The sequence below is a fragment of the Canis lupus genome, chromosome 27, assembly GCF_003254725.2.
Source record: "Canis lupus dingo isolate Sandy chromosome 27, ASM325472v2, whole genome shotgun sequence".
NCBI classification, from domain to species: Eukaryota; Metazoa; Chordata; class Mammalia; order Carnivora; family Canidae; genus Canis; species Canis lupus.
In genome coordinates this window covers 36,743,735-36,757,543 of record NC_064269.1, presented here as the reverse complement: position 1 = coordinate 36,757,543, position 13,809 = coordinate 36,743,735, and the positions used below count along the sequence as shown (strand labels likewise).

The following is a 13,809-nucleotide window of genomic DNA, read 5'->3' as shown; positions in this document are numbered from 1 at the left end:
TCTTAAGCTCTTCTCAGATCTGTGATCTTGCTCCATTTCTGTTTCAGCCTCTCTCAGATCCCTCTCCTCTCCCCAGGACTTTCTGCATACAACAGGATTCTTCACATTGGTCTCAGAATATGTTTATATGTCTATCACAAACTACTTCCCCAGCAAGACCCTTCTTTTCGCTGTATGCCCCTTCCACAGTAAAATGCAATCTGTACCTTGGCTTCATTATCTAAAGCATTGGTCTATCAAAGTCTAAAAGGTCTCTTATTTGCTCCAAATATAATATTCTCTCTCTCTCTCTTTTAAATTAGGTTCCATGCCCAGTGTGGAGCCCAGTGCAGGGCTTGAACTCATGATCTTGAGATCAAGACCCTAGCTGAGATTAAGGATTGGACATTTAACCAACTGAGCCACCCTGGCACCCTTCCCAGTATAGCATTCTCATCTCAGACTTGATCAAAATGAACTCCTAGAAGTACTTTATAAATCAGTGCCACCGAGACTCTTCCAGTGTCTTCTAAGAAATTGTACTTTATTATTTTCCCTCATGCCTGTGACTTCTAATTTTATTATGCTGGTTTATTTGATACTATGTCCTAAATGTAGTTGTTTCTGTCCTTGGGCTCTCCTTGTCTGTCTCTAGCTTCAATTTAGCAATGCTAAGTGAGTTCACTTTTAGAATGATTGCCCTTACTCTTAGGAGCTATAGATACAATGGGAATCGATTTTGGTCCTGATTTTGCTCTGATTTTTTTTAAAAATTATTTTTATTTTTTAAAAATTATTTTTAAAGCTGAATGAATCAACTTCTATCTTGATGTTCCAGATTACAATAACTCATTGTTGTAATGATTTATTGTTGAATGACTTTTCTTTGACCCATTTCATTATATTTCTTTTTATCTACTTCTTATCTTTGATTAATGGCATTTCCATTTCCCAGGTCCCAGGTTTGTAATCTTTGGGGCAATTTTGAATAATAATCTGATGTATCAAATTGTAACACCTTAAAATTGTTTCATCTAGCCTGTCCTCTTCATGTCTGCTAGAACTATATTTTCAAAATATCAATATATTTAGAACATTCTCCTCAAATATATCTGTAGATACCTAAGGCTTTTCATAATAAAATTTAACCTTTTTAAAAAAGATTTTATTTATTTACTTATGATAGACACAGGCAGAGAGAGAAGCAGGCTCCATACAGGGAGCCCAACATGGGATTTGATCCCGAGACTCCGGGACTATGCCCTGGGCCAAAGGCAGGCACTAAACCGCTGAGCCATCCAGGGATCCCCAAAATATAATCTTTTTAGCATATGATTTACTTTTTTACACACCTTAGCCCCAACCTACATTTTCAGTTTATTCTGAGACTAAACATATTTGTTTTATAAGAATCATGCTTTCCCAGTTCATCACAAGCTTTCAAAATATTATCCAAATCAGCTCACATGCTACTTTATCAACTTTCTTTGTTTCTATATAAAAATTAATTCTCTCTTTTCATACTCATTTGGCTGTTAGTTTTTACATTTCTTATAGAAATTTTGTTGTGGTTATAAATACATACACACAAGTAAACATATACATATATACAAACCTATATATAATTTCTTCTTAGACTTCTAGTTCCTTGACAGCAGAGACCATGTTATTTTCATAGTCCCCAGAAACTACAAAGTGTTTTACATGGAATGGAAGTTTGATAGATGCTTAATATATTGGAGACTTAATGAATTAATATTTATAAGTAATACAAACAAACCTGTTCCCTCCTCTTTGATTTTGGCTTCCACTTGTATTGTCATGTCATACCCCCTTTGTCTCAGCTGAAATACTTTGGTCTTCACGAGTTGTGTGAAACAGCCTTTATCATCTGCCTGAAGAGAAAGAAAGAGAGTTCCTGGGTCTTCCAGTTTGATATAAAAAAAGTCAGTTATCAATTTGTGAAAGATTTTTGTTGGCCAAAGGAAATTTTACAAATATTCTGACCATCCTTTAGGTGCTTACCCTTTCCCAAGCCAAAAATGACATCCAGTTTCTTCACTGATCATTGAGTTACTCATTGCCAACCTTTGCCTTCCCCCTTCTCTTCTGAAAGCCTATCCCATTTCTGCCAAATTAAACTTCCTAGTTTCTAAATGTACCAGTGTACTCTGTCTGCATACATTGCTTCACAAGTGATAACATTCTTTGTTCCATTCTTATCTTGGTTAAGAGTTACTGCTCTTCTAAACTCAGCTCAGATATAACATCTCCTCTGTGACCACTTTCATCTACATATCGACTAAGGATTATATTTTTTTAACTGTATTTCTCCATGTCTAGGACATTAATAAAAAGATATATATTCATTGAATAGATGAATCATTATAGTAATTAGATTTCCAAATTAAATATTGGGGCCCACATCTTAAGAAAGATTTGTTTTCATGCACATATGTGTGGGTGAGTGGGGTTGGGGGAGGAGCAGAGGGAGAGAGAGACTCTTAAGCAGGCTCCAGACTCAGCACAAAGCCCAAAGTGAGGCTCAATTCCACCACCCCAAGACCATGACCTGAGCTGAAACCAAGAGTTGGATGCTCAACCAACTAAGTCACCCAGGCACCCCTCGCTGCAGCTTTGATAACTTTCTTTTTCATATCCTTACACTCACTGCCATTCTCTAGGCTTTTATGTTATCTTTCTATGTGGGTTTCATATTCTTCCATATGAGCTTTAGATCCCATAGCAAGTCATTTAATTCTCCCACTAACCGTATTCTCCCCCCCCCTTTTTTAAAGTAAGCTCTTCACCCAACATGGGGCTAGAATTTATGACCATGAATTCAAGAGTCACAGGCTTTACCACCTAAGCCAGCCAGGCACCTCCTCCCACTAACCAAATTCTTAACACCTGCCACATTCTTCTTTTATCTGTTTGATAAAAGCCGACTTTGGATACTTTCACATTATTTTATGCCTTTATATTTAGCATGTTAATTGCTGTCAGAAGGAAATTATAAAACTGGCCAAATAAATGCCACTATAAATTAATGAACCAAATTCTCAAGTAGGCTCCTAACATTGCCTGGCAATCTTACAGTGTTTCCCCTACCCCACACTGCTCTCTGTTGTACTGTTTTCACAATACAGTATTGTATTCTTTTGTATGATATTCTTTATTGCATTATAATCCATGTGAAAACAGGCTCTGGTGTTGGTGTCTTGGGAAGAATGGTTTCCATATACCTGTTGACTGAATTCTTCACAGACACCTTGCGAATGCATTCCATGGCAGGCAAAATGATATTGTGAGTATTTTCTGCATATGTTAATTGTCACCACACCAGAGACAGGCTTTCCATACGTGTATCTATAATGGTAAAGCAGTTATACAATAGGATATTTAATATAAATAACTCAGATATTTGTTCACATGATTTGATCCACACATATAGCCATCTTGTTCACATAGCAATTATACTTTAGAAGCACTTATTCTGAAACTACATCTTAATTATCTAATTATTTTAATTATTACCCATGTCTACAACTCTAAGAAAATGCCTACTGGATCTTTTTAAAATACCTCTAAATGAAAATTTAACAATGTAGTTTTTCTCAGATCTTTCCTTACTTTTAGCTGTGGTTTTACTCTAAGACTATCTTATTTCCTTTTTCTCTGCCTTCAGATTATCTAGGTAATAATTCCAGTTTTGATAACACCTTCTAAGGTGTTTTAAGGCAAAATTTAAGGATATGTAGACAGTGTATTTCTAAGTCCTCCCTAATTTATATGTATTTTAAGAGGATAAGTGAGAACTTGAATGGGAATTTAAATATTCAAAAGCACTAACCACGCAGAACAGATATGTTATAAATGAACAGTATCATAATAACTTAGTCTGATTATGCCAAATCTGATGGAAAGATATGCTACGGTATAGTCTGAATGTTTGCATCCCTCCAAATTTATATGTGGAAATCCTAAAACCCATAGATGATAGTCTTAGGAGGTAAGGTCTTTGGGAGGTATGTTGATGATGTGAGTGGAGCCCTCCTAAATGTGGTTGGAGTCTTTATAAAAAAGGCTCCAGCAAGATCCTTTGCCCCTCCCACCACATGAGGACATGACAAGAAGGCATCAGCTATGAACTAGAGAGAGAAGCTTCACCAGAATGTGACCATGCTGGTAACTTGAATTTGGATTTCTAGCCTCTAGAACTATGAGCAATAAATTTCTGTTGTTTATAAACTACCTACTCTGTGGTATTTTGTCATAGCAGTCTGAGTGAAGTAAGATATGATGGGAAGCCAAACTTAGTCTTGTTTCTCAGAGTGTGCTTTATGGAACACGTATGCTGAAATTACCTGAGATATTTATTGAGATTCAGAGTCCTGAATCTTTCCTTAGGTTTATGATTGAAATTTATATATATATATTTTTAAAATTTATTTATTCATGAGAGACTCAGAGAGAGAGAGGCAGAGATATAGGCAGAGGGAGAAGTAGGCTCCTTGTGGGGAGCCCGATGCCGGACTAGATCCCAGAACCCCGGGATCATGACCTGAGCCAAAGGCAGATGCTCAGCCACTGAGCCACCCAGACACCTTATGATTGGAATCTTCAGATTTTGGGCCAAAGGAGTCTACATTTTAGTGAATCACCGCCATAGAATCTGATGCTCACTAAGTTTGAGGCCTATTGCTTTAGCCAAAACTGTGAGGTAGGTGAGCTTTGGCTTTGATGGCTCTAATCATCCCCTCTTTATAGTTTTTTTTTCTCCCTAATTTCTAGAAGTACTGATAAAGCAATAAATTATTTATTAAATCTCACTTTGTTGAATCTTATCTTTAAATCTGACTCAAAGGGCTCTCTCTCATGAGGGAAAAATCTAAAGCACCAAAACTAGTGACAAAGATGAAAATATGATCCTCATATTGTTTTCAAAAGCAAGAGGTAAAGTGTCTCTCCTCAGTGCATGTGGAGTATCTTCTAGTGAACTAAAAGGCAATCAGGGAAGAAATAACTATGACATGTATTGTGAATTCTACATTATGTATCTATATATTTATTTAAGAAGATCTGCTTAGTTTTTTCCCCTAATTTTCCATAGCTTAAGAAGATCTGCTTATTTTTTCCCCCTAATTTTCCATAGTTTAAGAAATCAGGAGCAATAAGAAATGGGGGTAATAGGACAAAGAATAGCATAGACGTTATGAGCATGAGCATGAGCTTGAGCTGAATGTCCTGTGTTCAGTTTGGGACAGTGTCTGGCATGTAGAATACTTCATGAAGCTAGATTTTTTTTTTTCAATTGCAGAGGCAATATAGGATAGTGGTGAAGAGTTCAGGGTCTGGAGTCAGACTGTTGGATTTAAAGTCCAATCTGCCGTTTATTATATGTAGCAACTTGAACACGTTTTCTATTCCCTATGTGTTATATTTTCCTCATTTGCAAACTAAAGGTAACTATCCCTATCTCACAAAGCACTTAAAACATTATCTGGCACATTTTAAGTGTTCAGTAAGTACTGTTATTGGTAGAAGTAAGTGTCCTGTGCTACCACCCCTGCTCACTCTCTGGAGCTCAGACATGTCGGAGAGAAAGTCATTCTCTAATTCAAATACTTGAAGTCCAGTAACAATTACTTGCAATGCACTTAGAGTAGGGAGATAGAAATGGGATGGAATAAATGTAACTCACAGGCCACAGGCGGATACTACAAATTCTTCATCCAGAAAACTAATCGTCTTGGGCATTTTCACTTGGACCTCAAATTTGGGCAAAACTGTCGTCAGCAGAAGGAAGAAAGAGGTGAAGGTGGGTGGGTAGGATATCTTGCAAGTATTAGTAATGACTCTATTACAGAACCTTATAACGTAGGATCACATGAAATGATTACAATTACAATAAGCAGCAGCAGAACTTTACTGACAACGGAGACGTGTTTATGATCATGGGTATTTTGTACACGTTAACTTGGTTAAGCTGGCACTACATTTCCTAGGATCCTTTCAAAGATGGAAGGAAAAAGCAGCACCATTAGTCTCTGAAGATGGTCATGGTTAGATGTGGTGAGAGGTGCAGAGAGGCCTCTGGATTCCAGTTTGTTCTTATTCTTTCCCTCTGTGTGTCCAGTTCTTTCCAACTGCTGGTCCTACTGACTAATGGAAGCCCCATACTCATCACCAGAAACTTGATTACGGAAGTATTGAAGTGGTACATATACATACAGTTTTCCATCGATTGTTCTATCACTTTCCCTTCATGGTCACTTTAGCATCTGAAGGCACCCTTACAGGTGATAATTTATTCATCGCCACTAATGCTTCAGGAGAACTGGTTAGTGAGTGCCTCCAATCCACCAGCTCCTCCTGCTGGGCCCTTACTTTTCTAGCCTCTCTCACAGTTGTACAAGACTAGCTGTTCCTATAACAAATCCTGGTCCTATAATCCTCATGACAATCCAGGTGAGTTTGGGGAATCATGTTTTGTGGTAAGTCTCTTCATCCATGGCATGCTATACTTAATTTATATTAGAAAATCCACATGACTGATAACTCATAAAATGGCTTCAGTGCCTGGCTGCTTTGATTAGAGTAGTATAGGTGTAGGTCGTAGACAACCAGGAGGTGCCTTCAGCTATAAGTTAGAGTTCAACAGATGCATGCAGATATTTATTGTTTTGGTTCACAATTTTGTTTGAATAGGGTAATGGACCTATTAAAATCTCTCTTGCCTCTTGCTGGCTCTGCAATTTTGGTAAATCACTAACTGTACTAGTTATTGATGTACTCGTTTGTAAAATGGAGATAACATAGTATCTGCCTCAGATGGTTGATAAGAGGATTAAATGAGATAGTGCATGAAAATGGCTTAGTGAATATTTAGGTAAATTAAAAAATTGCTAATTTCCAACTATCATATGCTAGATTTTTGCTAGTACCTATGTGTAAAAACTCTTACACTCTTAAATAATGTCATAAATGTCTTGGACACAGGTAGAATTCTTACCGTATTCCTTCACTTCAAAGGGGTGCTCTATTTTTTCCCCTGACTCCTTCTCCAGCTTGACCTTATAAGCACCCAGGGTGGGCTCCACTGAGAGTGGGAAGGAGAGCTGGCTGAGTCCTCCTTGCAATCTGAGATTTTGCCATTGGAAAATTCGGTTCCTTTTGGGATTCTATAGGTTAGAACATTATGAGTTCATAGAAAAAATTAAAATATGTATTTTGAGTAGAGGGACAGCTTTTCAGGGAGGGCACATTGGGGCTTGGACAGTAGATGTTTTGTAAATTGACATCAAAGGTACTGAGCAAAGTTGTCTAGGAATTCTACACTGAGGAAAGGGCGGCAGGGTTACCAGCTATGAGATATTACAGATTGTAATACCTCTTTTTGAGATTATGCATACCCAAATTGGTTAGGAATTTGGCTCTTCCGTAAGAGCCACTAAGTTGTATCAGCTCAGGGGATTTTGTTCCTTCATTTACATCTTACCCACTGCCCAGAGGACTTAAAATAGACAGGAAAAACTGTTTAGTCTTGGTGAAGTGCTGGTGAGGAGCAAGGAGGTGGCAATGGAACAGAACTTGTCGTAAGGCCTCATCCCAACAGATATAAGATATTACCTACCTCAATATAAACCACCGGCAACTGTAAAGAAAAAAAATAGTATGAGTGTGAGATAGAGGTTAGAAAAAGAAAGGCATGACATCAGGATCTATCAACATAGAATATCTGAATCAGAGGAAGTGAGTCTGCATATTTCTTGTCCAAACAAGGAAATATGCCCCAGTTTGGGTCACAGCAACTTATATGTTTAGTTTGGGAAATATATCTCTTGACAAATCATGACTTTACTTTTATGAAGTACTATACAATTGAGGAAATGTATACTAAGGTAAAAAAGTCCAAATTATAAGTTTATTTTACAGATGAAATTTATCTCTGAGAAAGTCTCCATTTCTCTAAGGGAGAAATCAAGAGCACTTGTTTTCTTGTGTTCAATAAAAATTACTGGGATCTTGAAAAGGATAATTTCAACTGAATATTTTATTTTAATAGTGCAGTTGATGAACTGATTTCCCCGTCCTCCAGCAGTGGTACTTTTATGAGATCATACGGGTCTTAGGTTCTCCAAAAGGATGGGATTGACATTTTTGCCTGTTTCCTCCCAACTCATCCACTGTTATGGGACTTACGGTTTCATTCAAAGGATGAAAACTGACATCCACAGAGACAACACGGAATCTCACTGAAACATAAAGATTTTTTCCCATGAAACCCTCCAATGGGAATCCACCATAGTAACACAGATAATGACATGGCTGGATTTTCATGACTACAGAATAAGTTATCGAGAACCACCCACCTACCCCTTAAAGTTGGCCTTGCTCATTTGGTTCCTGACCTGTTTGTCCTGGCTTGTAGATGGGTTTGTCTGTTTGGACAAAGATCAGGCTGTTTACTTTTGTGATGCGTACTTTCTTCTTCTTTATGAACAGTTGGGTTGGCCCCTTCACCTCCACGGTAATGAGCCCTGGGGACGACGGCAACTCTGGAATCTGTAAAACAGAAACGAGTTGAAAAATCTGCCCAGATCTACTTCTGAATGTCTCAGCCTTTATGATTTTCTTATTCTCTGCTTAGTCCCAGAGAATGAGTAAGGAATAAGTCAAGAATTATGTCCCTGGACTTAAAGATTCTTATGCTTATGTAACATGACAGTAATGCTTTGTTGATTTAAGGGGAAAATGTCATTGCAGTAAAACAAACTAGTTCTTCCAGTCATGACAGTGAAGAAAATAACATGCTCTTATTTCCATAGCAATATAATGTTATTACAATAATTACCAAATGTTATTTTCCAATAGTCAACATCGACATTATATACTATCACTGGTAGTAAGCCAGTATGATTACCTATTTAATTCCTTACATAATAAAAGGTTACAAGGACAAGATATTAACCATCAACCACTTGTGAGATCTTAAATAAGTCACCTAAATTATGAGTTTCAGAACTTTTATGGGTAATGGCAAGAACTTTATTTACCTCACAAGTTTATCTTTCCTATAGCTACCACTACCTTTTGCTTATTGTGCTAGAATTGTTTGTAGATATCATGAAAGCATATTCAGTAGGACGTTCATTTTTAGGACTGAATTTGAAGTTCACTTTGTACTTATGCTTTTTTATTGTTGGGGGGTCAGAACACAAAGTAGCAGCGAATATGCTCTTCCTCTAATGTGCACCCATATCCCAATGAATTATACTGACCGTGAAGGGCCTGCAGTAGAAGGAATTCTTTGTCACCACGTCTGAGAGGAGGGTTCTGGTTTGCATTGCATACTCCAGAATTAAGTTTACTGTCACCGTCTCATTCAGGTCATTAAGCATAACACAGGCCTTCTCAGGAACCTTAGCGTACAGCTGTGATGGGACCAGCACTAGGTACTGCCTGTGGAGAATAGGGGTCTGGATCAACCACGGAGAAGTTAAAAAGACGTCATTTTTGTGGCTGTTTTCTAGATCATCTTTTCTGTAATCACCAATCACAGAACAGAGCCAGGTTTCAGCAAGAGGGCGGAGGAGTGTATTCTTCAAAGCCCAATCCAAAAGATCTTAGAAACTCAGAAACCACCAACAAGTTAAACGTTATGCTTCTCTTGTGTTGTGGAGATATTCACCCTCACAATATTTGCATAAGCTATGGATAAACAATCCTTAAGTCATTATGTATTTTGGATAGAAATTGTTTTCAAGGGCGCCTGTATGGCTCAGCTGGTTAAGTGTCTGGCTTTGGCTCAGGTCATGATCTTGGGGTCCTGGGATCAAGTCCCACAATGGACTCCCTACTCAGAGGGGAGCCTGACTCTCTCACTCCCTCTACTCTGCCCCATTGCTCATGCTCTCTCTCTCCTTTCCTCTCAAATAAATAAATAAAATCATTTTAAAAAAGGATTATTTTTTTATCGAATTTCGATTTGCCAACATATAGTATAATACCCAGTGCTGAGTGAAGTAAAAAAGGATTATTGTCAAATTTATAAATGGATCAAGAAAGCTGAGATTATATATTATGGGATATGGTTCAGCCTTAAATAAAGAAGTCTTATCATTTGCGATAACATGGATGGAATTTCAGGGTACTATAAGTGAAATATGTCAGAGACAGGTAATATTGCATGCTATCACTTATATGTAGAATCTTTTGAAAAAAAGTCAAATTCATAGAAACAGAGAGTAGAAAAATGAATGCCAGGTGCTGGGGCGGGGTGAGGGTGTTGAAGGAAATAGGGAGAGGTTGGTAAAAGGGTACAAACTTTCAATTAAAGTAAGGTAAGCAAAGTCTGAGGACATAATGTATAACGTGGTGACTATAGAATTTAAATGTTCTCGCCAAAAAAGAGGAAGGAGGAGGAGGAGGGGGAGGATGAGGAGAAGAAGAAGAAAGAAGAAAGAAGAAAGAAGAAAGAAGAAAGAAGAAGAAGAGGAAGAAAGGAGAAGAAGAAAGGAGAAGGTGGAGATAGGTATTTAAATTAACCCAATGGGAAGAATCCTTCCATTATATATGTATATGAAATCATCATGTGGTATACTTTCATTATTTTGTAATTTTTTTGTCAATTATGTCTATAAAGCTCAAAACTTTTTTTAGCAATGACAAAATGTAATTAACCAATTAATTATCTTTGAAAGTGTTAATAACCTATTTATATGGGGTCTTGAGTTTCATGTGGATGATATGAATTTCTTTATTCCAGGACACTAAAGAAGTAACAATAGAAAAGGAGGAGCTGGGATCCCTGGGTGACGCAGCGGTTTGGCGCCTGCCTTTGGCCCAGGGCGCGATCCTGGAGACCCAGGATCGAGTCCCATGTCGGGCTCCCAGTGCATGGAGCCTGCTTCTCCCTCTGCCTATGTCTCTGCCTCTCTTTCTCTCTCTCTCTGTGACTATCATAAATAAAAAATAAAAAAAAGAAAAGGAGGAGCTGAAGTGCTTTTCAGTACTATTTCAGAAGTAATTTAGGCTCTTTTCTATTTCTCTCTATTTTTCTGATATCAGAGAGCCATGCAAGGCTAATCACCAAATATATTATCATGGACACCCAGAAAAAAATATCACTTTCTTGTTGCTCTTTGTCCATCATTTACAACCACTCAAATGCCCTGTACTTTGCAATGCTCTGGTTTCCTATGCCTCTCTCTCTTTCTGAAGTGGCCTTTTTCTATCTGGATACAGTCTATTTGCTTCATAAGATTTATCTCAAAAACAACTTTCTTCAGACTTAGGTGATGCGCCTTTCTCTTATATCCCTTAAAGGCTCCAGGAGGAGGTAGATTTTTCTGTGAGCATTCTCACAGAATCCTGCAATGCTTGCTTCTGATTTTGCACCACATTCCTTTCTCTGTACACTAGTTCCTCTATGTACTGTGAGAAATTGAGGGCAGGATCCACATTTTGTTAAATCTGTATATTCCCAAGGTGTAATGCCAGCCCACACAGGTTTGCTGAAGAATTGCATGATCTGACACACAAATGTTGGCTTGTCTGAGGGTCATGAATCCATCTTGGTGATCCTGACTGGGGGAAAATACAGACACTGAGTCATTTTACAGTGGATGTGACACTGCAGCCTTTTTTATGAGACAATAAAGAATGTACATTTTTTTCCCCTTTTGGGCAGAAATTCTGTATTATTATTTAATGAATGTTGTATAATTCTGTATTCTTATTAGGTGAATATTTCACAAATGTAACTGACCTATGTCCCCGTGTTTTCTAGAATTGGAGTATGCTTCTTTCCACATGAGCCATAACAACTTACTGACCTTTCCAAACCCCTTCAACAGCAGATAATTTCACAGGAAATCAGAAAAGTAAGACAGACATATCAAGAAGCAGATAACACAATGAGACAGAAAAGGACAGTAGAATTTAATAGAAATGTTGCTTACGGTTTTGAAGTAGTGGAAGCATCTCTGGGAAGGAGCAGGAAAAACAGAATCAAGACTGGGATGGGCAGTGGATTTCTCCTCATGGTGTGGAGAGAAAGGGGAAATAATAGGAGTCTCAGTCCTTGATTCCTTGAACTCTGTTCTTGTTCCAGAATCACTTGTTTTTAATTTACCTGATGGGCAGTGAAAGTAAACTGCTAACCATTTATTTTTGTAACATATTAACTACTTCCAGAATAAAAAAATCAATTCCAGATTATTTCTATGACCATCAGTATTCTTTTATCCACTTTCTCAAATTTTCAAAGCCTTTTAAAAATACTGCTGTTAGCCTATATTAGCTCTGATTATTAATCAGTATCTTAAATATTTTCAAGAAGAAACAAAATAAATTATATGGACTTGATGAAATCAATTAATATTCTTGACTTGCATTTTCTTTTTTTAAAGAGCTATTAATGTAAATACATATACCAAATTGGTTCTTGGTAGTCCAGGGAGCATCACATATTCCTCTGAGCTTCATCCTCTATGGTTCTTTAATGAAACAAAGAAGTGAAGTTTATCACAGGGTTTTAGACACAATAAATTTGAAGACAATCTCTTCCTTGTTTAACCACTTAATGTTTGCATTTTATAGCTCTCCTTATGTTTGTTTATAAAGAGAATGATAGTTCATTTGGATACAGCCCATGTAATACATATTATTTCTTAGTTCATTGAACACCTAGAATAGAAAGTCAATTAATTCATGATTCTTGATGAACATTCTTATTTAATTCTACTTTGAGCAATATAAAAATATTTTACCAAGGTGCCTGGGTGGCTCAGTTGGTTAAGCATCTGCCTTTGGCTCAGCTCATGATCTCAGGGTCCTGGGATGGAGCCCCGCAAGCGTAGGGCTCCCTGCTCAGTGGAGCGTCTGCTTCTTCCTCTCCTTCTGCCTCTCCCTCTTGCCTGTACTCTCTCTCTCTTTTTCTCTCTCTCTCCAATAAACAGTCTTTTAAAAAAATGTTATCAATAATGATTCATCATCCTATTTACTTTCCAAGGGAGATTGAGGACTCTATCTTTATGGAGTCTTAAAAATAAGAAAGATCCACACTGTTACGTTAATTTAACTAGGAACTCACAAGATGAAGTGTACATATTTTGAATAGAGAACGAGTTTAAACTCTAAAATATGATGTGATGAGAAACAGGCGCTTCTATGGATGAGGTCTATTTTGTTTTGACATACATTGTTTTTTAAAGATTTATTTACTTATTTGAGAGAGAAAGAAGGAGAGCACATGAGCAGGGGGAGGAGCAGAGGGAGAGGGAGAGAGAAAATCCCAAGTAGGCTCCACTCTGGTCATGGCTGGGCATGGAGCCCTCTGCGGGGCTCAATCTCAAGATCCCAGAGATCATGTTTTGAGCCAAAATCAAGAGTCCCACGATTAACCAACTGAGTCACCCAGGCACTCCTTTGATGTATAGTTTTGTAAATGGTCTGAGAGAGTGAGAAGTGAAGATAACGTACATGGCAACCCTTGTGAACTGTATGTAAAACTACAGATATGTAAGATATTTAAATTCCAAGGAGGATAATAAACTAGGGGAGATATAATGCAAAATCAAACAGCATAAACTCTAATAAAATATTGTCCTGGCTCTTAGGAGTTGGCAGATGTTTGCTGAATGAATATAAAACTCTTCTGTGTCATTTTGGGTCCTTCTCTCACTAGAATCTTTATGCTCTTTTCTCTTCTCTGAGCTCCCTACTATTCTCACCCTCCACTCCTGCACTGTCATAAACAATACACTTACTCTGCACCAGCTCAATGTGGGATAAATTAACTTATAATAAATAATAAATGATTTT

At 37.5% G+C, this 13,809-nt stretch overlaps 1 protein-coding gene across 2 annotated transcripts in view; it reads right to left on the bottom strand.

Moving 5' to 3' along the window:
- Window positions 1-12,099, bottom strand: part of LOC112665367 (pregnancy zone protein-like) — a 50,262-nt gene extending 38,163 nt beyond the window's left edge. For both annotated transcript variants that reach the window (XM_049102520.1, XM_025455028.3), the window contains exons 1-9: window positions 11,946-12,099; window positions 9,264-9,444; window positions 8,394-8,547; window positions 8,185-8,237; window positions 7,616-7,636; window positions 6,995-7,163; window positions 5,684-5,768; window positions 3,225-3,348; window positions 1,760-1,874 (exon numbers count right to left, since the gene is read on the bottom strand). In XM_049102520.1, coding sequence (XP_048958477.1) covers window positions 1,760-1,874; window positions 3,225-3,348; window positions 5,684-5,768; window positions 6,995-7,163; window positions 7,616-7,636; window positions 8,185-8,237; window positions 8,394-8,547; window positions 9,264-9,444; window positions 11,946-12,028 — 985 coding nt within the window. In that variant the 5' untranslated portion in view covers window positions 12,029-12,099. The remainder of the gene's footprint in view (window positions 1-1,759; window positions 1,875-3,224; window positions 3,349-5,683; window positions 5,769-6,994; window positions 7,164-7,615; window positions 7,637-8,184; window positions 8,238-8,393; window positions 8,548-9,263; window positions 9,445-11,945) is intronic.
- Window positions 12,100-13,809: the final 1,710 nt, after the last annotated feature.